The sequence below is a fragment of the Bombus huntii genome, chromosome 13 (assembly GCF_024542735.1).
Source record: "Bombus huntii isolate Logan2020A chromosome 13, iyBomHunt1.1, whole genome shotgun sequence".
NCBI lineage: Eukaryota > Metazoa > Arthropoda > Insecta > Hymenoptera > Apidae > Bombus > Bombus huntii.
Window position 1 is genome coordinate 6,905,924 of NC_066250.1, and position 26,827 is coordinate 6,932,750.

A 26,827-nucleotide genomic window follows, 5' to 3' on the forward strand; every position below is an offset into this window, starting at 1 on the left:
GAATTTAAACAGTCTCGACTCGATACCAACTTAACCCAATAGAGAGAAAAAATGAAACCGCTACGCGATGATGAAGGATTTTCACGCGTCCTACCAAGCAAGATTGAGTCCACGTAATTTCTATAAAAGCACGACTACGCAGCGAGCAGGGACGGCGTAGTTAACGACGTGGGCCGTGGTCGATCGTGCAATTAACTTTAACGAACGGCGGCCTTGCGATTAAACTTAATTAGTATCGCGGTAATAACTCGTTAATAATCAGAACCGTGTACCACGCCGCGGCCATAACACGCTCGTATTCTTCGTGCACGTGCATACACGTGCGCACAGGACGCGGTTTCGGGCCATGCATGTGTGTTCGTTTCGTTCGTTTTATATATTTACGTGACTACGTGGACCAAACTGAAGGGGAAGGAAGGCACGGTGATGCGAGAGATGCTTTAAGGATGAACGTTTCAATCTGCCAGAGAAGCTCCCTCCTCCTCCTCTTTTTTTAACCACGACGACGTGGAGGCGTTTATATTAGCGAACCAGCACAATCATCACCAACAATCAACGAATTGCGTGAACGTAAGAAAATCATCACGTAAGAAATTCATTAATTCACTGGCCGTGTTCTTAGTGACACATTTTCCTTCGATGCCAAGCATTTGTGTGGCCAGCGATTATAAAATGTCTCGTGCAACGTTTCGGCGTCTTAAAAGACGATGGAACACAAAATCGTAACAACACCAGAGATCCAGGAAGTTCTCGTTTTCGTACGCTGTTCTGTTTCTCGTTTTCACTTACGGACAAAGAATCATCGTCGGTTGCCAGCAAAACACATCAGATAGCAACCATTGAAGAACTCTAGGCGAATATAAACAGACAGAGAGAAAACGTTTCGAAGCGTAGAACCGGCACTGACTGAATGATTGACTATCTGACTGAATAGCCGACTCGTTGACTGGCAGACGCGTGCTTCTGTTGCAAGACTACACCGGCGAGCCACTGCGTTTCTTCTTCTTCCTTCCGTGCGTGTTTAGCAGGCTTTCCCCTCACACTCTCGACTGTCCTCCATGTCCTCCGGGAAGGGCACAGGTACCGGCCCTTCCGGCTTTTCCACGACGCTCGTACGTCGACTGTGACGTACGATCTCTCACGATAAACGTTTGAACTACGGAAGAAATGCCCGAGAGTGGAGTGTCTGTCAAGCTGCGTCTATCTCTCCGGACAAGTAAACAATAAGAACGACGCGGCGTCAACAATATCGGAGGAGAACGAAACCACGATTGGTTGGTAAAAGAACGAGAAACGGAAAAAAATAATAGAAAAATAGATCGCGGGTCCGAGCCGTGCACCGTCCTATATCACGGACTGTACTTGGTCGACGGAGCTGACGAACAAACGTAAAAACGTGCACTACCGTCTCTCTCTCCCGGTTACGACGAGCGAGGCGGTTAAAACATCGAGCACGAACCTGATTGCGGGGCGGCGCACCGAATTATGGGCCGCTATACGCTTTCGGCTGCCTCTCGCTCCCTCTCCTCCTTCTACCTCTCTCCTGCTCTCGCCTTTACCCTCCCTCTCTCGCTACCTCGTCTTTCATCCCCACCACACGGCCTGTTGACTTGTCCCCACTATTCCTCGCGTTTAGCTCTCCGTCTCACGCTAGACGACTCGCCCCCACCAGAATAACGTGAACACGCTCCTAGGACGCTCTATACTCCATACTATACAGTCTACATACCTTCCCCTACCAGCGTACATTGTTGGCGCGAGCGGTAGCATTGCCCCTTGCGCCTGTTTCCAAACCTCTCTCGCGCGAGAGCAACGTTGCCACCTTACGGCGTAGCCGCGGGGATGATGGACGTAGAGCTGGCTGCGAGCTAGCGTCGCGCCCGACACTCTCCGACTCGCTCGGTACACACGCGTCACGATACCTAGACCGCTGCTTCCGACCGGAAGTCCCGCTATGTGACGCCCCTCGTGTCACCAGACAGACGCTGTCTGACGATCCTTCTCGCGGTTGATCGATGATCGGATAACGCGCTAGAACAGGTAGAAAGGGTTGCTTCCCGTGCGGGTACAGATGACTTTCAAAGGGAAAAGTTGACGGGTGTTCACGATGTTCGGCGGAAAAAGGTTTTTTTCATTGTGGATACAGAACTCTTGAGTTCAGAATTGAGGACCATCGGGTGCCACCCTTGGATTGGAAGTTCAAAGATTCTTGGTTTCGTTTTTAGTCGATCGCTATTGCTTAGTTTTTATAAAAATAAGAATCTACATGGAGGACGTATAACTTGGATTTCCAGAAACGGTTACATCATTATCCTCGTTAAAAATAATTAGTATGGTAACTTTTAGAAAGTTACGAGTGAAACATTTTTGAATTTTCGTCTTTCTCTTTTAAGCAATCACAGTAGCTGATTTCTAAGAAAATAAGAATCGACGTAAGAGGTACCATGTAACTTTCAGCGATATAAACGATAGTTTTCCCAAATAATTGTAAAATAACTTTCCTATTCGGAGGTCTAGAAAATCATGCAAGAACGTGTCATTCTTTAAACAGCCACTTAAAACGATTATTATTGAGAGAGACATGTTCTGATTCCAGCCACCAGCCTGCAGCACTGTATGGTGCAAGCTCCCATTTACTTAACGTCCCTAGCACTTTGTTTTACGATCAATAACATTCGATTGGAACGTAGCCATTCGTCCAAAGTAAGTGCGTCTTTATCGAAAGCTAGTGGTCATTGGGAGTAAACTTGGAGTGTTATCATTGATGGTCGGTAAGGAGAGCTCCAGAGTGAAATCACGGATGAAATTGCGAGGAGGGTGGCTACCTTCGCGCAGAAAACTGTAGACCGTTTCTTCTTTTGCGAGCTATTTTCTCCCATGACACTTCTTTTACCCTCCGTCAGATGTCGGGATGTTCGATGAGCACTTGAGGGTGGTTTCATCCCCCTGTCGCGTGGAACGCCACGAGCTTCAAATACCACGGCCAGATGAGATCGAGTCAAACTTCGTATCTTGTTAACATCGATTATTTATGAACATGTAGATACGTATAGAACACATGGTCTGTTTAACTAATTATAATGGTCGGTAATTATACCAGTTTTCAGCCAGCTTAAGCCCGCAGTATTAAGCGTAAGTTAATAACGTGTGATTAAATGAAAGCGCTGCTCTTAATGACTGCTTCATGGTAAACAGCTTAACGACGCGTCGTCATTTCAAAACCGACCGTGTGCAACGAGAGATCATTGCGATAACGAGTCAGCGTCTAATGATAAGCGACACATTCTTAATAAAATTTATTTCAATCGCTCCGTTTTACGCCACTCGACAACCCTGAATCGAAACGTTGCTACAGAACCGATGTAGGTTCGTTAATTCATCACGGGGTGCTGGTGGAATCTACCGCAATACGGTTATCCACTGATAAACTATAGTTGGAAAAGTCTGTGGATCGTATTTGCAATTTAGATGATAAAAGGAGTGAAAGAAACATCGTTTAATTTAAATGGAACTACGGAAGATATTGGGTATTCTTTCCGTTGTTCTCTACTTTATTTCATCGTCAACTATTTTCCTTTAAATAAACCTACAAGCTTTATACATAAATATCAACAAAAATATTTTAGAGGGCATTCAATATAAAATTTATCAATTCTATCGCAGTATCTTCATACATGATAATACTCAGCTACAACTATCAGACGCTGCTGTTGCAATGAATGCGTTTAAGCAAGGTCATCCCTTGACACCTGGATTCTCTCCCAGCAGATCAGCAGCCTACCTCGTCGAACTCGCTCTTTCCGTCTCAGTTCCCACTAAAACATTCCTCTCTTTCATCCAACAGTCCAATCAAGACTCCTTTATTTTGGGTTCAGCGAAGAAAAAAGAAACGATCTTGGAACGGAAACGCAACCACGTGTCTCGCAACCCTTACATCAATCGAGAAAGGCGCGTGTTGACGCGCCGCAGCGTAGCTCGCGTGCGCTAGCGCATGCGATCGATACTCTAGACCGCCGGGGTTTTCGCGTCCCCGCGCAACGTCACGATACAAGAGCCGAGCGAGACCGACTAAGGACGAGGCCGACCGAGACCGGCCGAGGTAGCGCGAGCCACGGTAGCAGCAGCCGTCGACGCGAGCACGGCCCAACCGTCACCGTCATTTCGACGTCGTGGACACTTTCTTGCCGCCGGATCGTCCACGCGGAAATTCGTTCTCGTCGCGGACTAGCCTTGTTCTATTTTAGCTTGTACCAGGCATCGTACGCGTCTTCAGCCGATCTTGCTTCCGGTAGAACGTGAGACGCGCGCGAAAAGTGATCCCCAGTGGTGTGTTCGCATTTTAACTGGAAAGGTAGCGATACGAAGACTCCGGGTCGAACAGCCGATCGAGTAAGTTTCAGGGGATGTTTTGGCCCCGTGATTTTCTTGACTTTTTATATGGTGTTCTGTCTGTATCTTTGGGCCTTTTGGACTATACCTTGTAACACAGAATGGATTGGCACCCGTTCTTCGTTGTCTCATTTATAGAATCTAATTATCTCGAAAAATAACGTTACGATACCGTTACGATACTCGGACGACGCGTCAGCGCGTCTGACTCTCGGTCTGACTCGTGACGGTCACTTTCTACTGTCACGTAACTCGTTTCTTTACGCATTAGCCTGTGAAAAGTAGAGGGAAGATCGATAGGGAAATTACAGAGACGGTTCATTAGAGTATCTTCTATAGAGAAATAAAGGGAACGGCCGAGTGGCCTGTGGCGTGTCTGACCAGAGACAAGCCGCAACCCCTTTAGGTCGTAGCGCAGCTGAGCTCGACCGGGCGCGACCCACAACCCTACATTCGCGGTCTGCGGCGTGACCTAACCTCAACTTACCCCACCTTGTGTGAGCTTCGTTGCCACCCTCTCTCCTTCGAAAGGCTGGAACGCCAGGGAGGACTTTACGCACTGGTTTATCGTCTGATTTTACGGCAGTTCGCGCGTCGATTCTCTTCGCACCGCTACGTTCTCTTCCGTGTTCCGACAAGGGTGTACAAGGTTCCCGTAGGTCGGAGACACGTCACTTTCTGCGCTAGCCTCTCAAGGTAACGGTTCAGAGCAGCCATAACTTCCGAATGGTCGAGTCTGACCTTGGCAGAGAGGAGTTCCGTGTTATCACTATCATCGGTCCGGCGTCTTCCGGCGGTGACGCGTTAATTAATGATCATCGATTTAACGAATCGAGGCTGACCTTGCTATTGTTCCAACCATCACCGTGCTAACAGTTTGATCGTGTTTGTGGTAGTTTGCGAGAAACTTTACGACATTGTTGATTGACTTAACGTTTAATCGTGTTGCAAAAAAAAATTATTTCTTGACTAGTGTGGATACTTTTCATTGAATTTTTCTATATGATATTATTTAATATACAAGTAAGAAAATATCGAAGAAAATTTTATATTCAAATCTAATGATAATCTTTGTGTAATATTTAAATGAGGTTGTATTCAAGTTTGAATGAAATTTCCATTGTTGCGGAAGTAATAATTAGTCCACCCAGGCAAGAAATGTAAACCTCTAGCGAAACGTTGATTAGAGCACACAACAGGACAATAGAGGAACACGTGTCATTGTGTCAAAATAGCTTGGCTCACTAAATTTAAATTGAATTATCCGTCGCGACGTATGGTAACGGTGTGAAAATTGAATTTACTTCTTACGTAGTTACGATAGCGTTATATCATATAACAAAGTCTGTGGAATCTTTCGGGTTCCTTTATCGAATAGTCTCTTCGTGTGCGTGCGTGTGTGTGTGTTTGTATATAAAAAAATATCCACGGATATTTTCGTACGACGAGCTGTTACAACCATTAATCTGTTCCATCAACCTTTGACCGATATACATACAATGTAGCGTAAACGTATCATCGTTACAACTTCTTAACTAGTTCAAATAAAATTACATTCTCTACACCCGCTATAACTTGAGCAAAAAGAGCAGAAACCAACCAAATATAATTTCCTGAAATCCATTCGTGACATTCACTAACGATAGTCAAATCCCAAGTAAGAAAGCAAATCTATCAAAAATCTCGGAGCTTCAATCACATTTGAATGGATCGTGCTAACCCTTCACCCTCTGTTTACAGGCACTCGAAGCGTTTCGCCAAACGCGTCACCTTCAGCCGCCACTCTCTCGCTACATCCGCTGATCCATCGTCGTTCTGTCACCACTAGTCGCTCAGATTCCGTTTCAGAGAAGACAAACTCAGCGAAGACGATAACCTACTAAAATCGAGCCGAAGGGAAGAAGCTAAAAAGAAAAATAAAACCGAGAAAAGAAAAGAAACTAGAAGTGAAGAGAAGAAATATAAGAGAAAATATAAGAGAAGAAGAGGGTGGTGCGTAGTGGAAGCAGAAGAGTTAGGTCGTGAGGGGTCCAAGAAGCGTAGCGTTTGGGTGTGATGTGGCGGAGCCCCCCGGGGGGCCGCGGGGGCAGGAGGTTCGAGGCAGATCGGTCGTGAGGGCCCCAGGCACGGCTCGGTTGCCCCGCGGCGAGGTCGCCGGAGGGGCGGAGGAGGATATAGGATGGTGTGACCTCCTGCGTTATCCCGCCCGACGCGGAGGTGGTGTTGGAGGTGGCGGTGGCGGTGGTGGAGGAGGCGGCGGTGGAGCCGAGCAGCTGCTGCTCGACTCGCAGGAGGAGGAGCCGACGGCGATGTCGAGGCAGCTTCGCGGTGAACGGGACCACGTGAGCCGTTGCGACCTCCGAGAACGCGACCTCCGAGAACGCGACCTCCGAGAACGCGACCTCCGCGACTTTCGGGACCTACGCGATATCAGGGACCCTCGGGACCTTAGGGACTTTCGAGACATCCGGGACATTAGGGACGACAGGGACGACACGGAGAGGAGTCGGGACGATTACCTGGATTACGATCACCATCCTACCGCTGCGTCTACCTCGGCACTCACTAACAATCCGGTAAGTTAATTATTTCTGCGAGTTGTGCCTTGGAATTGAGAGAAAAATGAATTTTATTTGCTTTTAGAAGCGAAGTATTGAAAGTCGTACGACATTTTGCTTTGTTCTTATTAGAATAGGGTGACTTGGACAATAGAATGAATAGTATAAATTGAGGGAATTTAGAATGGTAGCTTTGGTAAGATAAGAGTTCACTAGCATGGTCATTGTGGTAGGTTCGAAGAAACTAGAAAGGAAAGGACCACTTCAGACGGAGGTCAAGGTTTTTGATATCACTGTTGCTTGGATGGTGATAAGCAGTGGGTATCATTATTACAGGAGTAGACTTGGAGGGGCTTGTGTGTACGAGGCGTGGAAGGGATGAAGTATTCTAGTTTGTATCAAGGTCAAGGTTTTTGGTGGAATTTCGTAAGAAAGGTACGGAGCCTTTCGGGGTAGTTTGGTGTTCTGATTCTGGAAACTTGAATTGAATAATTCTCTTAAGAATCATTTTCCTACAAAATAAATAATTTTTTTTATATTCAACGAATATAACAATGGGTTCCATATTTTTTAAATAAAGTTTAACACGAGTTAAGAACGCGAGTAATCTGCATGCCATCTGTGTACACTGTACACGTACAACGAGGAGAACGTCGATGCCGAGTAATTCGAACACTCGAGCTTATCTATTATCGCCGTGGGGACGAAAAGTGTTTGACTTTCTGTTATCTTTCACCACCGATATCGAAATTTTTCCGAAATTTAGAAACTTTCAATGAAATATCTTTAGAGGCACTATGTACAATCCCGAGTGTTCAAACTTACTTATACACAGTTATGGGAAACATGCATCAGAACGCTGGAAGCTGTTCGTCGTGTCATTGAAATTTACGTTTATTGAATCCCTCGACGACGTTTCTATCCACCTTTATGTCTTTCGAATACACGGGGTGTGATGGATGTTGTACAACGTGACGTCACGTAGGAAAATTTCAGGAAGCAATATCAACGGATATAAACTGCATTATATAAAATTACACGAAACACACGGAACGCCGTAAAAAGGAAGATAGTCGCGACATTCGTCTGCAAATATTTCTCTTTAGTATTTCGTCCAGGTATTGCGTAACGTTGCGCTACACTACGCTCGCACACCTTTCCCCCGGCCATACCAGCTTTCCATCAACCTCGGTGCTCGTCGATCGAAACGAATTCTATTTTCCATGCTACGATTACCGACTGCTAATCTCGTTATAATTTATACCATCGGTACGGGTACCTTACGCGTGACTTGCGTAATATCATATAATCTATAATATATGTAAATCGAATGTTAATCGTAAATCTGTCGAACGTTAGATCCGCGTCAATTTATCATCTAGAGACTAATACAAAAAAGAAGAGGAAATATTATACTTTTAACGCGTCGAAGGAAGAATTCCAGAAAACTAGTTCACCGAGAATGGAGAGGAGGGAAAGTCACCTAATTTATTCCGGCTGTGGTGGTACAACCCAGAAAGAATTGTGAATGCGACAAGAACGAAGAAGCCAGAGTAAGAAAATGAAAGATGGACGGTATGGTCTGATCAAAGCTCGTCACATCTCGGCCTGTTTCACATCGTCCCTGATATCCAACGCTATTCCAGTGACCAGGCTCTTCATTTAGCGCTTCTGCATCTTTCATACAGGGAAGCAACTATAGCTAGGGGTACAAGCGACCACCGCAGCATCGTTGATGCCCCTCATTTGCAGCTGTATTCAGCTGGGTTTGGCTTGCCTTTCTCAGCGACGCCGCTTCCACACCTTCTCTCTCTTTTCTTCTCTTTCTCTCATTCGACGGTCAGAAGTGCTAATGAGGCAGACACGAGATGATGGGGTGGAAAATGGAATCGAGCCTCTTTGGAAGGTTCGTTATTAACCTAGTCTTTCTCACAGTTTTTCTTTGCGTCTCCTCTCCCCCACTTCGCTCTCTCTCTCACATCTCCCTCTCTCTCTCTTTCTCTGTGTTCTGCTCTGAATCGTCGATGGAAACGGATGTGATGCGTAAGAAACAGGAAACTGGGCCATGTTTTGTTCGCCAAGCTCGATCCCCAAAGATTGTAATAATGTTACGCATCGTGAAGAGACCGATTACGATAAAACCAAGTTATTCTCGTTTAGAAGAGCGGCCACGAAAGTTTTTAATTATTCCACGTCGTGTGTTTCCAATCGAACCAAGTTCCGCAGGCGTGTGCTTTTTAACCTGGAAGATTGTTTGGTCGCGTGATTGTGGCAAAAGTTTAGTTCGGTTGCCTCGGCTGAAAGTTTCGTTGGAAGAAGTTTTTAGTTCCTCGTACTACTTCAACTACATAATTTCTCGATAATTCAACGAGTTTTGTCGCGGCAGCGGTAATATATATTTGCAGAGTCTCGCGTTTATTCGCTACGACGCGTCGTGATGATGCAAGAAAATCAACTTGAACGCTCCACTCTGATTTATTCGTTCGCTTTCTATTCGATATGCAAATCGGTTTACAGCACGCTCGTTACACGCGCCGTGCGAACGAGTTCTTTCAAAGACAGTATATTCGTTTTCGCGTATACACTCAGGTTCATTGACATTTGCGAAACACCGAAACGAATTGTATTTGCATACAGCACTGGCTCAACGATATTAAAACGTTCACGCGTAATTTGTGCGTCATTTCCTTTTTTCTACTGTCAGGCAACGTGATATCGAGCTTCTTTAATCGACATCTTTACGCGTGTTTCGATATCAATCACGAGCGTGTTTATCACCGGCCAACCCTTCACTTATCTCGATCGCGTACCCACCGTTCGCGCACGCTTTATAATCGCGTACACCTATAATCATGCAAATAACGGAGCACGCATTAAAGTGCAACTATATTACTATCGACCGTGATAATCGCGCGAACTTAATCGGAACTTTCCGGTGCCTGTCGTACTGTGTACTGCCAATTATCGATCGTTTTTCAATGCCACAACGTAAAGCACCTACGCGAACCTTAAACGATTGATCATCGTTCATCGCGACATCACAGTGGATCGACTCGTGGAAAGTGAAAATCACTCGATGGTAACGCGACTGGGATTATACATGCGCGTAAACTTTGCTTGGATAATTGGACCAGATAAAATCGTAACCTGGTAACCGATCAATTTAATAGAGTCATTCCGAAATTTCATAGCTGTCTGCCCACGCGTACGTTGGAGCATTCGTGCTGCGAATGCAAATGATATTTTGCATATTTATGAAACCTACGTTTCGATATGGCTCATATTAGAGATACTCTCTCGGTTTATTCCACAGATATATGTTTTCCACACGAATATCTTTAGTTTCGTGTACCGATGGAATTACTGAGGTTTAAACCACGAGACTCTCGTCAGACACTTCAGGATGAAAAAAATGGATAATGCGAGGAGAAAATAAATCTTTATCCGTATACAATAGAAGTCCGTTTTTATGAAAGCCATTTATTTAGACGAAATTTCAATTGAAGCGCAACTAAGTGAAGTTGTATTGAAACTCTTGTTATACGAAATGAAAAATCCTGTTTTTATTGTATGAACTGCAATTATATGAATTTCTCGTTATCCAGATATATGGATCTTATTGTAATTTACTAGAAATCCTTTATATCGTCGATAATGCACCTTTGTATATTTATAAAATTTCTAAAGAATTATTTATTATTATTTCTATGATAATCTCATTCTGACGATAAAATCAATTTGATCATTGTGATAGTTTTAATGGTAATAAAATGTAATTGTCAAATTGCTTATGGCGTGTACTTACGATTTTTATAAAGGATGAACAATTTCTAAGTGCTCGAATAAGTTTACCAGAATGATTTAGCATCCTTTAATTTTGAAAGTACTTAATAGCCAAGATGTCACGATCAAAATCACGAGAACAAGTCGGTATAGAGAATCTCGACCGGAGCGAGATTCAAGATGTCTGATCTCGGTGTACAAACCGTGAAATCGGTTAAGTTTCGTGGCGGGATGTTTCAATCTAAGTTATAAGGAGCATGACTGCGATGATCCTCGCTTAACCCAAATCCGTGGCAGGATATATCCGGTCGTTTCGAATATCCCGGGCCGCGCGACAGGAAAAGCAAAAATGAAAGCTTCTATTCGTCACAGAATCGAGTCGGGAAATTGCCGATGCTGTTGGGCAGAAATACTCGACCATCTTGCTCAAAATACACTTTACCATCTGTTTTCCCACTTGAGCTATTGACGTTCTGATGTAAAATGTCTCTTTACTTTTCTATCATAATATTGGAGAACATACTTCTAAAATATGATACAATTTTCATAAAAAGCTCTCAAGTATAAGAAAATGTAGAAAAATGAGAAAATGTAGAAAATTCAGATGATACACTTTTAAAATGGAGTACAATTTTGATAAAAGATTTCTAAGATATTGCTTAGAAATTTCAATACTAAGAAAAGGTTGAAAGAATGTCGCGAGATGCGCGTGTAACGTGTGGAACAACTTTTATAAAACACATCACTAAAAAAAATCCAGTAGAAATTAGAAGATGGATTTTTCAAGTATGTTTACAGTTTTTATAAAAAGTTGCGAGGATTTCATTTGGGAATTCCAATCATAAAAAAGGCTGAGGAGAAATCGTTATACGTACTTCCAAAAAAAGGAACACTTTCTTTTTAATTTCAAGAATATTTCGAAATTTCAATCGTAATACTAGTCATGGAAAGATCGGAGAATGCACTTCTGCGTAAAGTAGAGTTACAATTCCTCTAGGAGGTACCACGAGTATGCTTAAAAATTGCAGGAATGTCAACTGCTTTTCATGCTCGTTACACGGAAACGGCGCAAATCGTTCCCATGAACATTTTCCTCGGTCGTAAATGTTAAAACAGGCATATCTGTGCGACTTGTGCGTCATTTCCACGGCTAAGCAGAAATACGCAAAGTCGCTTGTATTACGATATAAAAAGCACATATGTATAACTCTTTGCGCTTAGTCATTGAACTCGCATGAAACTGAAAACCATTAAGGCGGGAGAAAAACGTTTCCTTCCATCTCTCGATGCTGGAAAAATGAAAAACGCAACGGAGAGGTGTACGCTGGGTCTCAAGCATCAAGAACGTGACACCGATCACCTGAAACGTCGGCTACGCCCACGTGTGCCTACGGAGCAAGTTCACCGATCAGCAGATCTCATCTCCGCGAACGGTGGGATCGATTATCGTGCGCCAGATAGTCCCCGAAGTGCGTCACACGCTAAAAGATTCAGAAGCACCGGGCACATAAATAGCTTCTGCTTGACCGGGCCGAGTGTGCAGTGTGCAGGCTGCATCGATCTAACTGCATCATTCGACGCAACGAAGCACGTACCGGACGCGTAAACTGGAAAATAGCGGCTTTGGGGCCCGATAGATATATTTTTCTCTCTAAAAAAACACTTGGCTAAAAACTATACGTCATATAAGGTGATAAATGCATGCCGATACTTTACGGTGTGAATCTATACGTTGAATGATTGTTATGCGACGTCTTTGATCTTTACGTCAAAACGCGTCTTTCAATTTTTATTTTCAAGTTTCATTCGTAAAACAGTAATACGGAACTATGATACTGACTGTTTGAAATTCTGTCCGATTCGTATCGATCGATATCCTTTGCGAAGTTTAGATAATGTCATATATACTTCAGCTATTTATACAGTTAGTACTAAGGTGTATAGTAAAGTTTACCGAGGCACGAAGCACCGAAGACACTTTTCAACATTTTCTTTGATGATCTACAGCTTGAAAACTGGGATACGTAAGATATATGACTATGTAACACTCTCTGCTTACTTCAATGTGTAGATTGGACGCTCTGAAATATTGACATGCATTTATAGATCACCCAGTATGGTAAAATGACGATCGATACAGAGAGAAGAGTAAAGACGTCTCCTTGCCTATATATCTTTGTATGTTCGTATACATATAAGAAGCGGTACAGACACATACGTGTACATAAACACACACATCGATCCGTGGACTTCTTCGGGCTAGTGGGTCTCTGATGGTTGGTTGCTTGGAGTCTCCAGACCCGGTTCCATCGAATATAGGTCAGTGTACAAGCTGGCAGGAGCAAAAGAGCAGCTCAGACTTTTAGCCGTGAGCGCGGCAAACGATCGTCCTGCGTCGGAGCGAGCTAGAGCGTGTGCTTGTCTGAAGGAGTCTGCTAACGGCCAAACGGGTTTGCACGCCCGTGTTCCCTTCCTTCCTCCTTTTTTCCCCCGTTTCCTTTCTACCGAGAAAGGATTCCTCCTTCAGGCGTGTTTCTTTCTCTCTTGCTCCCTCTTTATCTCTTAGTGTACGGCGCGGAGCGAGAAGGGCTATCCCGGACCGATTCACTGTCGAAATTATTGTTAATGGACCACTCGCGGTGTGCGTATACATATATCGGTCTGGTGAACCGGTCGCTTCTTTTTCGGACCGCAGGAATCCGTATAATGTATCCGCGGGGCCGAGCGTCTTTCGCGTTTAGTAATTAAACGTTCCTTTGTCTCGCCCTTGATCTTGTTTCGTCCACGCCATTTTTTCGCCTGGATACCGTTCCGCGGTATCAAATGACGGTCAGATGGTTTTTCAGTTACGATACGAGGCTTTGTAATCACCGATCGACTTTTTCTTCTTGAAACGAATTGCTTTCTTTTCTTTCATCGATCACAAAGAACAAAATAAGAGAACGAATAAGCCTTCTTGGAACAAACGGTAACTCGAAATTTTCCGTACTCGACTGTTTCATAATGCAACAAAAGAGCTCGAGATCGCCTGGAGATCGTGGCGATAAAAAATTCAGCGACAAATTCAGTGGTTCTACCTCGCGAGAAGAAAGAGAAGAATGGAGAAACGAAAAATGGAATGAGCGTGGAATGGAGTGAACGTGGAGTGGAAAGAAAGAAGGATAAAAAGGAGAAGGCAAAGCAATATAGAGCCGCGGGACGTGATCGGGAGGCAAGTCCCGGGGGCCTTTGTTGTCCTAGGCTGGTAGAGGCTTTGGTCCGCTTCTAGACTGTGTTTTGTTACAGCACGCCATACTTACACTCTTTCTTTCCTTCCTACATCGCGCCGCTCCTTAAACACGTTTCTAAGCGAGCATCCCCGAGTCTTGCGCTCCTCTCCGCTTCGTCCTTCGCCGTCTTTTCGCCCTTTCGTTTGTTCGCACGCAGACAAGCGTGCAGGCAACAGCGTGAAGCCGCTAATATAGAAGCAGACAGGCGCGACTGCCTCGTGAGGAGGAGACCCCGAGCGCAAATCGTCGTCGGCGACGATGACTGCTTATGCTCGGAGCGTGTACACCTGCGGAATTAGTCGCAAAAGGAAAAAAAGACGTAGACTCAGACGACTGTTGGTTCGGAGCCGCGTGCCTCCGAAATTGCAGAATTATTATCCTTCTCGGAAAAGAGCCAACGAATGTCGCCAGCTCGTATCGAGAAATTGGAAGAGGAAACGCGAAGAAGGAGGCCAAAGAAAGAAACGAAATGAGAAAGAAACGACGAGCGTAGACGGATGAAGAGCGATCGTGTTCAAGGAGATTTCTCGAGAACTTTGTGACTTCCCTTTTCTGATCGCTCTCTTCGACCAACGAGGAAAAGAAGAGAGGAACACGAGCAAGGTCTCGTGCATCCCTCTCTTTCTTTGCACCTGATCGAGACGAGCCCCTTCAGCCCGCTTAATTGGAAAGATCCACGAAGATCGAGCATTGTTTGCGGACACGAGTCGCGTGAAACACGCGAACCAAGTATTTCTACGCTAGAAGCCGGCTGATATTCGAGACTCATGGTCCGTTGAATCGTAGTTCGAGAACGTAATAGAAGTTAACGCCCTGGGTACACTCGATAACACCGGCGAGCGATCTTGGAATAATTATCGGAGGGCAGGTGGCGCGACACGCGAATTTGGAGTTTCCGGTCTGCCTGCAATGCCATCCGGCTGAACACGGAATAATACCTGCGACACCGTCACCACCGCTGCAAATGTAATTCCTATGTTGAGGATACGTCGATTTGGATATAATTGAATGGATGTCTTGAATAATATCGAGATTACTGTCCTTGTTTCAATACGGTCGATCGAATTAACAGCACGCACTAAAACATTTCACTTTTCCATCATAAACGATAAATTGTTGTTGACTGTTCAAATGATTCCAATTATTTCTGGCTGCTCAAGCGATTAAATACGTAGACTATTGCGTCAAATTAATTTGCTATTGCACCATGCTACAAAGAAATTCGTCATAGAATTTCTTTCATCGAAGAGCTCCGAATACGATAGAAAATATCTGGAACGAATCACTGTGTATCCGCCTATTACACGAGGTCACGTTAAAATCTTGAAGACGCGTTCATTTACAATTATTAGATTTATGTTTCTCGCAAAATGAAACAAGTTCGCTTGGAAAAAATCTTTTTTGAACAACGAATATTTCGGAACGTAATTGTTCGTACCTCTCGGTTCATCACGAAATGTAAGAAATTTCGATGGAATCTAATTCGATAGTTAGAAACTAATTTCAGAACAGGAAGAACAATGAAAGTACTTACTTCTCGAAGACAAGAGGAGTGTGAAATCTTGTTTATCTTGAAAATCAAGGCTGAACATCTAGAGAACGTGTATTACTTGGCTAGAAAGATGGTTTATTATCGCAGAAGCCATTACTTCTATTCTGGTCTGTGTTTATAGCAACCAGAAGTAGGAAACTTACTCGAGACGATGTTTTCGAGCTGTCCGTTACCGTAGGAAAATTTCAGTGCTCATTTTCTCGAAAACGAATCATTAGAAGGAACAAGTATATTCCGTACTCTCCTATTTTCCGTCCTCCCCCCTGTTTCTCAGACGTATTATTTAAAGCTTCGCGATCGTTTCCTCGTTCGCCAGGCTCAAAGATAGAACTCGTACGATAAATCCGCCGTCACGATTCACTGAACTTCCGTTTGCTCCTTGCGCCGGCCGATAAATCATTGCTCGTGCTTCGGATTGGATTATTGGTGGATTGGTTGCACAACGAATTCTTTCTTCTTTCCCTCTAGGTCGCCAGGTTTCTGTAAGGAACAAACGTTACAATTATGTATATCAGATATCATCAGGGAAATAAATCTCGTGCAGAGTTCGGAAAAAAACAAGGAACAATAGAATGGCGAAAGGTTGAAGATTAATTAACTCGTCGAACGTCCCTCTTATCCATACTTCAGCAATACATAACTCGTTAAAACCTAGCAATTATCATGGCGAACGTGTCCAGGTTTCAAAGTGGCATCCAGAGCAGAGATGGTCAGATTTTGTAGGTGAGAGCGGTCGTAAGTAACGCATAAATAAAACATGATCTCTCGCGGTTGCGTGATACGCCACAGCGAGTCTGGCGTGCAATAACAAATCAGAAAACGTGGAGAAGAAAAAAGATGAAGACGAGCGGAGAAAAATGACGAGACCAGAAGAAAGAAAAAAGTTTTTCGCTGGCGAGAATCTACCCGGTAGAAGAACCAACCCGATAGACAAAGATATAAAGAGTGGGAGAGGATCGTTGTAAAGTGAGAGGAAGAAGGACAAGGCATCCGGGGGATCCTTACGTAAAATATCGCGCGGCTATCCGCAGGACGGTCGGCCGAATATTATTTCGCCTCGTAAAGATCCTGATGAGCGTCGGACCAGGATTATTTAATGACGCGTGTATCTCCACGTCGGTGCACGGAGCTCGTCCATGCCAGGTATAAAGGTATAAAGGATAAGTAGGGTGAGAGTCGTTCAGAGACGGAGGAGAGTATGGCGAGTCCTGGCAGGTATGTGAGTGCTGTGTCCGAGTACGTCCACCAATACAACAATCGAACGTAGCACAACACAAGTCTGGCAACTCTGGTGAGATTTACGCGTGTATGAGTGGGTGGAGAATCGTAGATGCACGCAGCATAGTTGGACGACGAAGCCTTCGAGATCTTCAGGACTTGAAGCTCGCGGCAAATGACAGGGGATCAGGAGGGCTAACTCTCTGCCCCCTCTCTATCCGCCACAACATCGATACCGAAGTATTCCTCGAGAAGTCTCTCTTTCCATACGGTGTATCCATCTTCTCTCTGTTCTCCTCCAACGCGGACAGTCCTTTCTCAGGTAAATCGAAACAGGTACCAGCATCACCGACGTTTTGACCAATACCAAGAGACCAACGAAGATCCTTTTGCCGAACGTCGATGCACGAAGAATGGAGATGAAGGGGGGAGGGGAGAGAGAGAGACAGACAGACAGACAGAGAGAGACAGAGAGAGAAATCAGGATGGATGAGGGGGCGTTTTTCGGTTCCACCCGCTCGAACGTCGATTTTTAGCGTGTGTTTACCGCTCATAGACGCAACGTACCTTACCTGTGCTAAAAATATATTCGTACACGCAGAAGGAAGAATTCTTTCTACCTGTACGAAAACATTTTCTCACGACGAGTCCGGGATTGTTCGTTTATTAGCGCGATATTCATAGTTGAATCCCATTTTTAGGTCAGGGCTCGGAATGACAGGAATCGAATTTTTTATTTGATAGAGTAGCACTTTCGAGTAATTATATGGCGGAGGAATATAAATTACAACCGGTACTTATAAAGTCCGGCGATTGTAAAATCATTTCTATCCTGGCTTAGTACCTTTTATTCGGTACGTTGTTAAAACTTTTCGTTCTATTTTATGATACATTAATGGTACAATTCTGTCATCTTTGACGAATTTATCGCGATCGTTTGTATCGAGATACCAAGATGCTCGTTACTCGTTATAGGAGAACATAGCTGATGTATCGATGGCGAGCTCGTGGATCCGGAAAGACTGGCTTATTTATAGACGATGGGGTTCGAATTACTTCACCTGTCCGGCACAGTTCTTGTTAAACTCGTTGCGCCCGACTTACAAAGCTCTGCTCGGTTCGCTTTCGAACGAGAAGAAGAAAGACTCTCTAAGGCCCGCGCTGTACCTCGCTCCAAGATTCCACGAGCACTTTATCATAGAAAATCTTGGTTCTCTTCTTTCGTAGTTGAGAACGCAAGGGAACACTGCTACCTGAAGTGTCCAGAGATGTAGGATCTTCGGAAGAAAAGAGAAACGTTCGAGATGGACATTAGTGACACTTCATTAAGATAATTCCGACGAATCCTCGTTTCTATTCTTCTCCTATTGCCCCCTACTATTTTTGAAATGATGGAAGTTCAATGTATAACAAAGACGAATGACTTTAAGCTCGGACAATCTGCGATTGATATACGCGCTTTCTCAAAATCTTCTCGTCTTAGGTCGATTCTTAAACAAACAATCACTCACATGCATGATTTCGTTCGCCGTGAGACGAGGAAATACGTAACGAAATAACCTCAAGTAAATTTAAGAGCAATGCAAAGTATTCTTTGCTACCTATACGTACCGAAGGCAAACCAATTTCCACTATATTTTATAAATTTTCAACCTATTTTATTATACAAAAAATTGCGTATTTTGTAGCTTTCTTTCGACTCGGACGAGAATGTGAGTGTATTTATTGAATTCGTTAACGAGTAGATAATATCAGTTTGCAGTCCAAACGGAAGCAGAAATCCGTCGGAACCACGTAACGAGCATTATCGTGCGGCTAGATCCTTCTAGATTCTAGGACAGGTTTCGCTAATCTAATTCATTTCGTGGAACAGATTATCCGTCTACGTGTATGTACGTTCACCGTTCTATCCGTCTAACTGAAACGCAGCTGTGTATAGTTTGATGAGGATGCCTGGCATGATAATTATTAATCGTTCCACGGTTACGATGGGAGGGTGTTGCTTCGCGAAAAGAAGAGTGAAATGGGCAGAGAATGGCGTGAGTTAACGGAAGGTGGGAGACGAGGTGTACGCTGTGCACGAAAATTGGTCGGTGACTAGCGGACGAGACGGATAGCTCGCGAGCAATTTGGCGGCTGGTAACGAAGGGCCTGCGAAAACAAAGGATCGTCCTCGCTCCGGCCAATTGTTGCATTATTCATGCGTTTCTAGCAAGAAGCGGTCGTAAGCCATGCCCAGCCCCGGGACTTCTCTTCTCTTCCCTTTTCTCGCCCCCTTCTCTCTCTTTCTCTTTCACTTTTTTTCTCATGAAACCACAATTCCTTTTTTTTTTCTCTTTTCTGCCTTCGAAAATTCATTTTGTTCCCGTTGGCTGCTTTAGACGCACCATTAATGCGCCAGCAGCGTACGGCGAGGGCTACCTCCATTACGAACTCGAGACTAGAAGACCTTCGAGCTGGAAACTAGTTCCCTTCCTTGTCCCAGAGGATTGTGTCAAAAATTTAACTGGGATACCTACCAGGCTGTATCGAGCCTTTATCGAGGTTCTATGTATCGAATATACGAGGGAAAAGAAAGAATCCTTCGTGATGTTCTACGGGGTAGTCGGATGTTAACATCATTAACATCTTCAGGATACTTTTATGAAGATCATTTTGTAATTACTTAATTCGTTCAACTCTTTCATTGGCATTATTCTTCTTATCGTAAAAACACTGTTAATATACTCAACATTGTACTTCGATATTTCCAGTTAATTAACAAATGTACTTGTTTTCGATGAAACTAATCTGAAATTTTAGAACATTACGTCTTCTTTACAGATGCGTGAACAAATGTATCTCTATTATTATGGATTAACGAAAAGCAATTTTTCTCACAAATTCACCAAAAATTCAATATTGACTTTATCATAGGCTTTTAACAAAATGAACTCGGGTAAAATTCTATTAGCTTAGAAAACTCTTTAGCCCAAGATCTGTTAAAGCGAAGGAAATTTCTGTTAAAATATTTCTGAGTGGCACCAATTTCCAGGTAAAGCCCTGTCACTTCGGAAACCTTTGTAATTAAAGATCCATCAAGGTAAAGTAAATTTCTATTAATACTTCCATATTACTGGTGTCGAGCTAATAATAAAATTAGAAGGCCAACGGTTCGATATACGGAACAGCAACCATGGAAATGATTCGAAACTTCCAATAATCCGAGAATTCTAGAGTTAATGTACTTTGCCCCTTCTCGAATACGATCGCGTTCAGTACCTTCTTCTGAAAAACTTTATGTTCCCAGTTCACACGCGTCCAAAGCGGACCGCGTCGGAATGAAATCACTCGTTCTTTGGGTTCATTTAGGCCGGTTAAATTAATTAATAAGGCTGATCTGTTTCTTGTGCACCGGTTGCTGGTCTCTAAGCCGGGTTTTGCGTTACTAGAAGCCTTTGACGATGCGGTACGATAAATATGTAGCAGCGTCTCGTCCTTTTCCTCCGCATTCCTGGCCCCGGTTTCGTGCCACCCTCTTCCCAGAAACCGCGACTTCGAAACGCAAGCGTACTATGACAAAAAGAGCGATCCTGTCCGTTCGTCGCGGTATTTCGATCGCCTAGAATCGAGAAAAAGAGAGAGAGACAAAGAGAGAAAGAGAGAGAAGGAGAATCCTGGTTAAGCGGCTTTCATTGCGGCAATAAGAATTCCAGAGGGTCGTTAAGCTCGCTGAAATCCGCGATATAACTTTCTAGGAACTTCTAGGAATCGGTGGAGGACGCCCGAGTTGCGCGTTCTGTGAAAGAGAACGCGAACTCCCGCAAAAAAAAAAAAAAAAATGAGACTTCTTCGCTCGAGGAATGGTTCAAAGGATTATTGAAGCTCATGATGATTTTCGCTAGCTGGAATTGGAAATGGTCTGCTGGAATTCAAGTAAATTAAATGTTGGGTTTGTTGGAGATAAGGGAAACACACTGAAAGTTTTAGGGGATTGCCGATGGCAGTCTGCTATTCTAGAATCTATCAAGAAAACGAGTCTTCTTCGTTCGAAGATTGAGCTAGAGAATTATTGACAATTTTCACCATGCTCGTCGACTGGAAAAATTAGAATCCTCGAAAGAAGTTGGATGAGAGATTTTGGGATCGATGGTAGTTTATTATTTTAGTATCCATCAAGCGTGAAAAGACTAGAGAAGGCACAGTTTCTTCAAAGCTGTTTAACCTCGAATCGCAGACGCGAGCTCATTCCACTCGAGCTCGCTCGAAAAATCAACGATTCCACATGGAATTCAGCCAAACGCCAAACATTTGAATTCCACCACGAAGAAGCTTCGATATCGATTATCCTGCGAATGCTGGCCTCCATTCTCCTCCACTTCCACCTTATTCTACTTGAAAGGAGTCGCGCCGCGACATAATTCTCGAATCTCTCTTATTCCACTTCCAGTACCCTGACGTTAGAACTCGCCCGAAAGGGTGGGGAAAAGATCGAGATTATTTAACGTAGCTAAGTTAGCTCGAGATAATTCCTTCGTAGCACGAGCACCGATAAAACCGTAATTTACTGTTGCCCGGTGTTCGCAGATTATGTAATTTCTACTCGTTGGCGCGCGAGCCATCCACGAAGCGATATACGGACTAGAAGAATGATTCTATAAATTGCCGTGGTATCTTTATTGCCTCAGCGCGTACTCGATCCAACCGATCTCTTTTCTTTCTGTATCTCTTCCTCTGTACTCTTCTCGCGAGTCACGATTCCGCGAGATCGAGAAGCGAAGAGAACGTCGTTTAAATTCTACCGCGTTAGATGGCGATGGATTTAGGCTAACTGAATATCTGGAAGTCGTGGCTCGAGAAAGAGAGAAGAGGCCAGGCTCCCGTGGCGAGACATTTGGCGATTTAAAAGGTTACTCCTCGTCGTTGTAAATAGTTTTCGTCTCCGCCTCTCGTTTAAGTAGCGCAAAAACATCGAGACAGTGTTTCTTCGTTACCTTAAAGCCTCGGTCGGTACGAAACAGCAGGACGCTTGGCGATAGGGACGGGAAGGAAGGAAAGGGGAACGGTATATATCCAGGTTAATAAAGAATTTATGCTCCTCGTTATCGGCATGATTTTCTACGAATGAACGTTGATTAACTGGCCGGCGTAAAAAGCTAGAAAACCAGATAGCCCGGCAACGCGCAGAAACCGATTAAACGAATTCATGAATAAATTGAGAGAACCCGACGCACCTGCCTCCTTCTCTCTACTCCTGCACCTTCCATCTTGAAAGAAACGTATCGTCGTCAATCTTGCTATGGCGAATTCGTTGATAATATGTTAGACTCGTAAAATATGAATTAATATTTAATGCAAATCACTGGCGTGAGAATAAAAGTCAGCCGTATGCGTTCGTTTCCGCGACTCGCGCGTCTTTTTGGAAACTGCGTGATTATACTGATTTTGAACTGATACGCGTTGTTATTTTTACTAAACGGAATATCGGATATGCACGATTATTTTTGATTAGAGAAACTCGCATAAATTATATAAGCCGAGGAACATAAATTTAGGAAAAAAAAAAGATCTAAAAGTAGAGAAAATTTTCAACATGGAGGAAAAGAGAAACGGGAAGGAATAGACTCGCTGAGCACGTTTGTATAGCGACTGCTGTTGATTTTGAGACGTGTTTCTAAACACATGTGTAGCACTCATGGTCTATTGCATTCTGAAGGGGCGTGTTGCGGATCTCGGTATCCTGCAGCACATTGACGCCATGACTATCTCTTTTTCTTTTCTCTAACGAATTTATTCCATATGGAAAGCACCATTGCGTGTTTTAGAGTGTAGACAGTTCGCATGAGAGATCCGTATCTTTGCGAGGTCGACGATCCATATCAAGTATTTATCGGATTTCACTCCTTCGTTTCCATTTCTTCAATTCCAATTTTAAAGGTGCATAATTTTGTTAACCAAAGACAAAGTTTGAACTCTCGTAAGCAAAACGAAGATGAAGTATCGTTAACAAGGATCGGAAAAACGATTTGGAAGATTTGTATGTCAAGTATCTCTTGAATATTGATATGCATTAAAATTGAGCTGAAAAGTTATTCGAACTGGTATTCGATGAGAATTAATTGCGAGACACCCGGTACACGCAGGCTGTGGAGCAATGCGTGAACTGTGGTCGACGAAGAAACGATTCACGGGACTGGATTCGCCGGGCGGGGGCCGTTAATGAAGATAAAAATCTAATTAGCTGGCCATAAACGAACACCGGGAATTTTTAAGGTCGTCCAGCCGACATGTAGCCAGGCGCAAATTCATGAGCTTCCTCTACGAGCTCCATGGTAAAGAGGATCTCTTTCGACGCTGACGTCACGCGGGTGAGAATGCGGTCAGTCCGGATGGGACCCCACGATAGTCCTAGGTGTACGCCAGTTGAAGATGCGATTAAAACATTCGTCGCAACGAGCAGGAAAATTTTTATATCGCGCTCCTTGCGACGCAACAGCCGCCAACTTTAAGGAAAGTTTCGCTAAGGATCTTATCGAGTATAATTTGTACAGGGAAGCAAATTAAAAAATTTGCAGATTAGGGTATTTTGGAGGATTTGAAGATTTCGATATTTGGCGATTTAGGGCTTTAAAAGTTTGAAAAGTTGAACATTCGCAAATTAAAATACGTTAGTTTGGTTTTGTTCGCACTCAATAGCCAAGGACAAGGAAGCTTAGAAATTCATGTGATGTGTACGAGTTTTTTTTCCTTTTTTTATTTAATTTATACTTTACAATTCGTAATTTATACTTTTACAATTTGTCCAGCTGGACATTTGGTACGAGTTGTCGAACATTTTAACGTAGAGAAAATCTCGTATCCTCCCCGAAAAACTCCGAATTCCTTATGTCAGTTTAGGTATGGCCCTACCCTCGCCAAGAAATTTTACCCAAAGAAAATACCGAACCGTTGCCGAGAAACTCTAAATATTTTACGTTAGTTCAGATATCGACTCACCCTCGCCAGAAAATTTCAGAATTTAAAAATTCCAGTCTACAAACATTCTCTATCATCTTACGCCGTATTATAATCCACGTCTAAATACCAATTCATCAGCCTTCAACGTTCGCCCATATCCAGCGTCTAATAAACTTTAGAAGCGAACGCTATAAGCAAATCGTAGCCGCTCGAATGAATATTAACCAGTCGAACGGGAGGGGAATGAAAAAGACAGAAACGTTTAGGAAACGATTATCGGCATTTTTCTCCGTCGTTTCTTCCGGCATGTAAAGAATCTTAATTCCAAAAGGGGAACACACGGTTAAAGTGGCTTTAGGGACGCCCTTGTCGGACCTTATTAAGTACTTAGAGAGTATAAGGGACTTCTTGCTACCCAGGTCCCTGTTTAACCGTGCTCGAATTACCTTCTGTTACCATGCTGTGGCTGTCGGCCGAGTGTACGAGAAAAAACCGAGGAAAAGAAGGAGAGACAATCGCCTTATCCAAATTAACAGGCGGAAATACAAGCAGCAGCATTATTTCGTGTCTCGCCGTTATATTCGAGCACCAGCTCTCCCGACCAGGTGTCGATGCATCGCGTGAACTACCAAGACTATATTTCTATGGAACACATGCGGGAAACGTTGTTTCGCGGTTCAACCGAATTCGTAATAACCAAACTTTCGTTTTACTTGAAACATCCAGGTATAACTTTGATCCGAAGAAAGAACAAGTGTTGTTAGGGGAAGAATACGTTCCTGAACTGGCCATCTTGTAAAGTAACTTTCGTTTTAAAGGATGCAGGATATAGAATATTAATTGTTGAATACAGAATGTAGGTAAAGTTTTACGGCTATCTAGCATGTGTATAAGTTAGAAGCTTAATCTTTAAGGACTCGTTCGACAACTTGGAACGATTTTGTGATATAGTTGCTTTAGGACTTTCTTGCGCTATGACTTAACAAATAGTCATATCGGTGAGCCGATTAAGCTAGGGATTATAGATTATAAATTTTTCTTTTATAATTTCGAACTCCTAAATCAAATAGGGTAGTCGGATGATTCGTAGTTTATAAAATTCCGTTTGCTTTACTGCCAGTATTGTTACTCTTATGTGAGAGAATTTCCCAATGCTAGGTAATAAATTGTAACTCGTGACTTGTAATGTTTGTTGGATAATATTAGTTCAATTATACAAGAGATCCCAGAGAATAAAACAGCAAACATAGAGATGAGTAGCCGTCCAGTTGCCCACACTCAGGTTAAACAAGATAGGAATAATTGTGTCTTAAAATAAAATAGACGTCTCCTCTTTGTATATTCATACGAAGACAGGAATAATCAGACTCCTCGTGGAAGATAACCTCTCTAGACTAGCAGCAGACAATCCAGGAATAAATATACATTGTGAGAGCTTCACGCCATTATTACGCAACAATCCTTTCCTTGCTATCCCTCTTTTTATATATAGACAGAGCCAGGTATGCGGCGACGAAACATTACTATTTTTTAAGAGACCTTCTTTTTTTGCATCTCTCGAATCGTCTGGTCGTTCGCGCGGCCAATAAACGACTCAACCAAGTGGATCGACAGAAAAGAAAAAAAAAAAAATTCGAGCGTCTCTGTTAAGAGATTTGTTTCTCCAAAAAATAGAGCACCATTCGCTATGTGTAGCCGGATTCTGCAGCAGCTGAACGGCTATTGGGGCGTGTTTTAACGGGGTTGCATCGGAATAATAAAGCGTGGAAGGGGTGATCAACAGCAGGCACGCGCCATTGGCTTGGAAGAACAACCCTTCATCGGTTTATCCTCGGCTTTCCAGCCCACGAACGATAATCTCGACCCCCTTCGGCGAAAGAGACGGTTTTCTCTCTGTCGTCTTCTGTACGAGCATCGACCGTTCGTTGTGTTCCTTCTGTTGCGTGTTCTCGCCACGTACGAAGGCTGCTGAACCCTTTGGTGACGTTACGGTTTCTGTGACATAATGCCTTATCGTAATTTTCCCATCCATCTTGATACACGTTGCTATTTACAAGGACGATCGAAGTGTCAGTAGAACAGAGAGAAGATCGATCGTTATGCAAATTGTTATCTTTACGCAATACCACACAGTACGACCTGCGGATATTCATGCAAATTTATAGTTTCATTCAATACAATTAATTTATATTACAAATTTATATTATTAAGTGGTTTTTTTCACCTGTTAATCGTTTCCCGTTCTTTAAACTATTTTCGTCGGAATCGTATATTTCTATCCTTAGAAAGTTTCGTAATTCTACAGAAACAAAGAAAGAATCGCAATTGATATAACGTGTTTTCTCGTTTCAACGTTATACTAGAAATTAAAATTCTCCTTTCGATTAAAACGAAAACTGGACACAGATAAAAAAAGTTCGAGGTCTGAAAGTACACTACACAGGATATTTTATATATTTCTGCATATTCTGCGTATTTTTAAATTTCCCACAAACGCGCCGAAATCTCCAATTTCATTATCGATACATAATTTACATAAAACATTCACGGAAACTCTGGAGGAATTTAAATGAATTTTCGGCGGAATATATAATGGTTACGGATACAGTAATTGGAACCGGAGGATAGAACAAAGATTCCTTGTCGGCATTTACCTCCACCAGCCAAGATGGTATACCGGTCAGGTCACCGGTTTCCTAGTTTATCCACCATAATACCTTCTCCTCCTGCACCTACATAAATCTACCGGTTCCCAATATATATACGCGCACCGCTGGACCAGACGGTAATTCCATCTTCGTGTCGTTTTTCTTTCTCGCTCCTCGCCGCCCTTCTTCCTTTGTTCTTATACCTGAACAATGGTCGAAAGCTGGCCAGGAATGAAGTTATTGGAGGATTTTTCTCCGAGATGGATTTTTACATCGATTTCTCGGTGAACATTTGCTGCTCGTAATTTCGTGGCTCTCCTTAACGACGAGAGAAAGGGATGATGGTCTCATTGGAGAACGATTCGTCTCCACTCGAATCACTTTGTCGATACGTTACGACGTTTTATTGCTGGTGACGTTAATCGAGCCTTACGTATTCCCTTTATATATTGGCAACCTTCCACGTATACTCGC

General features: G+C 43.4%; 2 protein-coding genes across 9 annotated transcripts in view; one reads left to right on the forward strand and one right to left on the reverse strand.

Moving 5' to 3' along the window:
- The window catches only part of LOC126872319 (protein abrupt-like), a 78,616-nt gene extending 77,017 nt beyond the window's left edge, over positions 1-1,599 (reverse strand). For 2 of the 8 annotated variants that reach the window (XM_050632130.1, XM_050632131.1), the window contains exon 1: positions 385-1,498. The gene's annotated coding sequence lies outside the window, so the exon portion shown is untranslated. Of the gene's footprint in view, positions 1-384 lie in introns of all 8 variants that reach the window. The other 6 variants (XR_007691940.1, XM_050632132.1, XM_050632123.1 and 3 more) reach the window with 6 other exon arrangements.
- Positions 1,600-4,053: 2,454 nt separating this feature from the next.
- Positions 4,054-26,827, forward strand: part of LOC126872331 (nuclear receptor coactivator 5-like) — a 58,437-nt gene continuing 35,663 nt past the window's right edge. The window contains exons 1-2 of the mRNA XM_050632165.1: positions 4,054-4,389; positions 6,130-6,965. Coding sequence (XP_050488122.1) covers positions 6,699-6,965 — 267 coding nt within the window. The 5' untranslated portion in view covers positions 4,054-4,389; positions 6,130-6,698. The remainder of the gene's footprint in view (positions 4,390-6,129; positions 6,966-26,827) is intronic.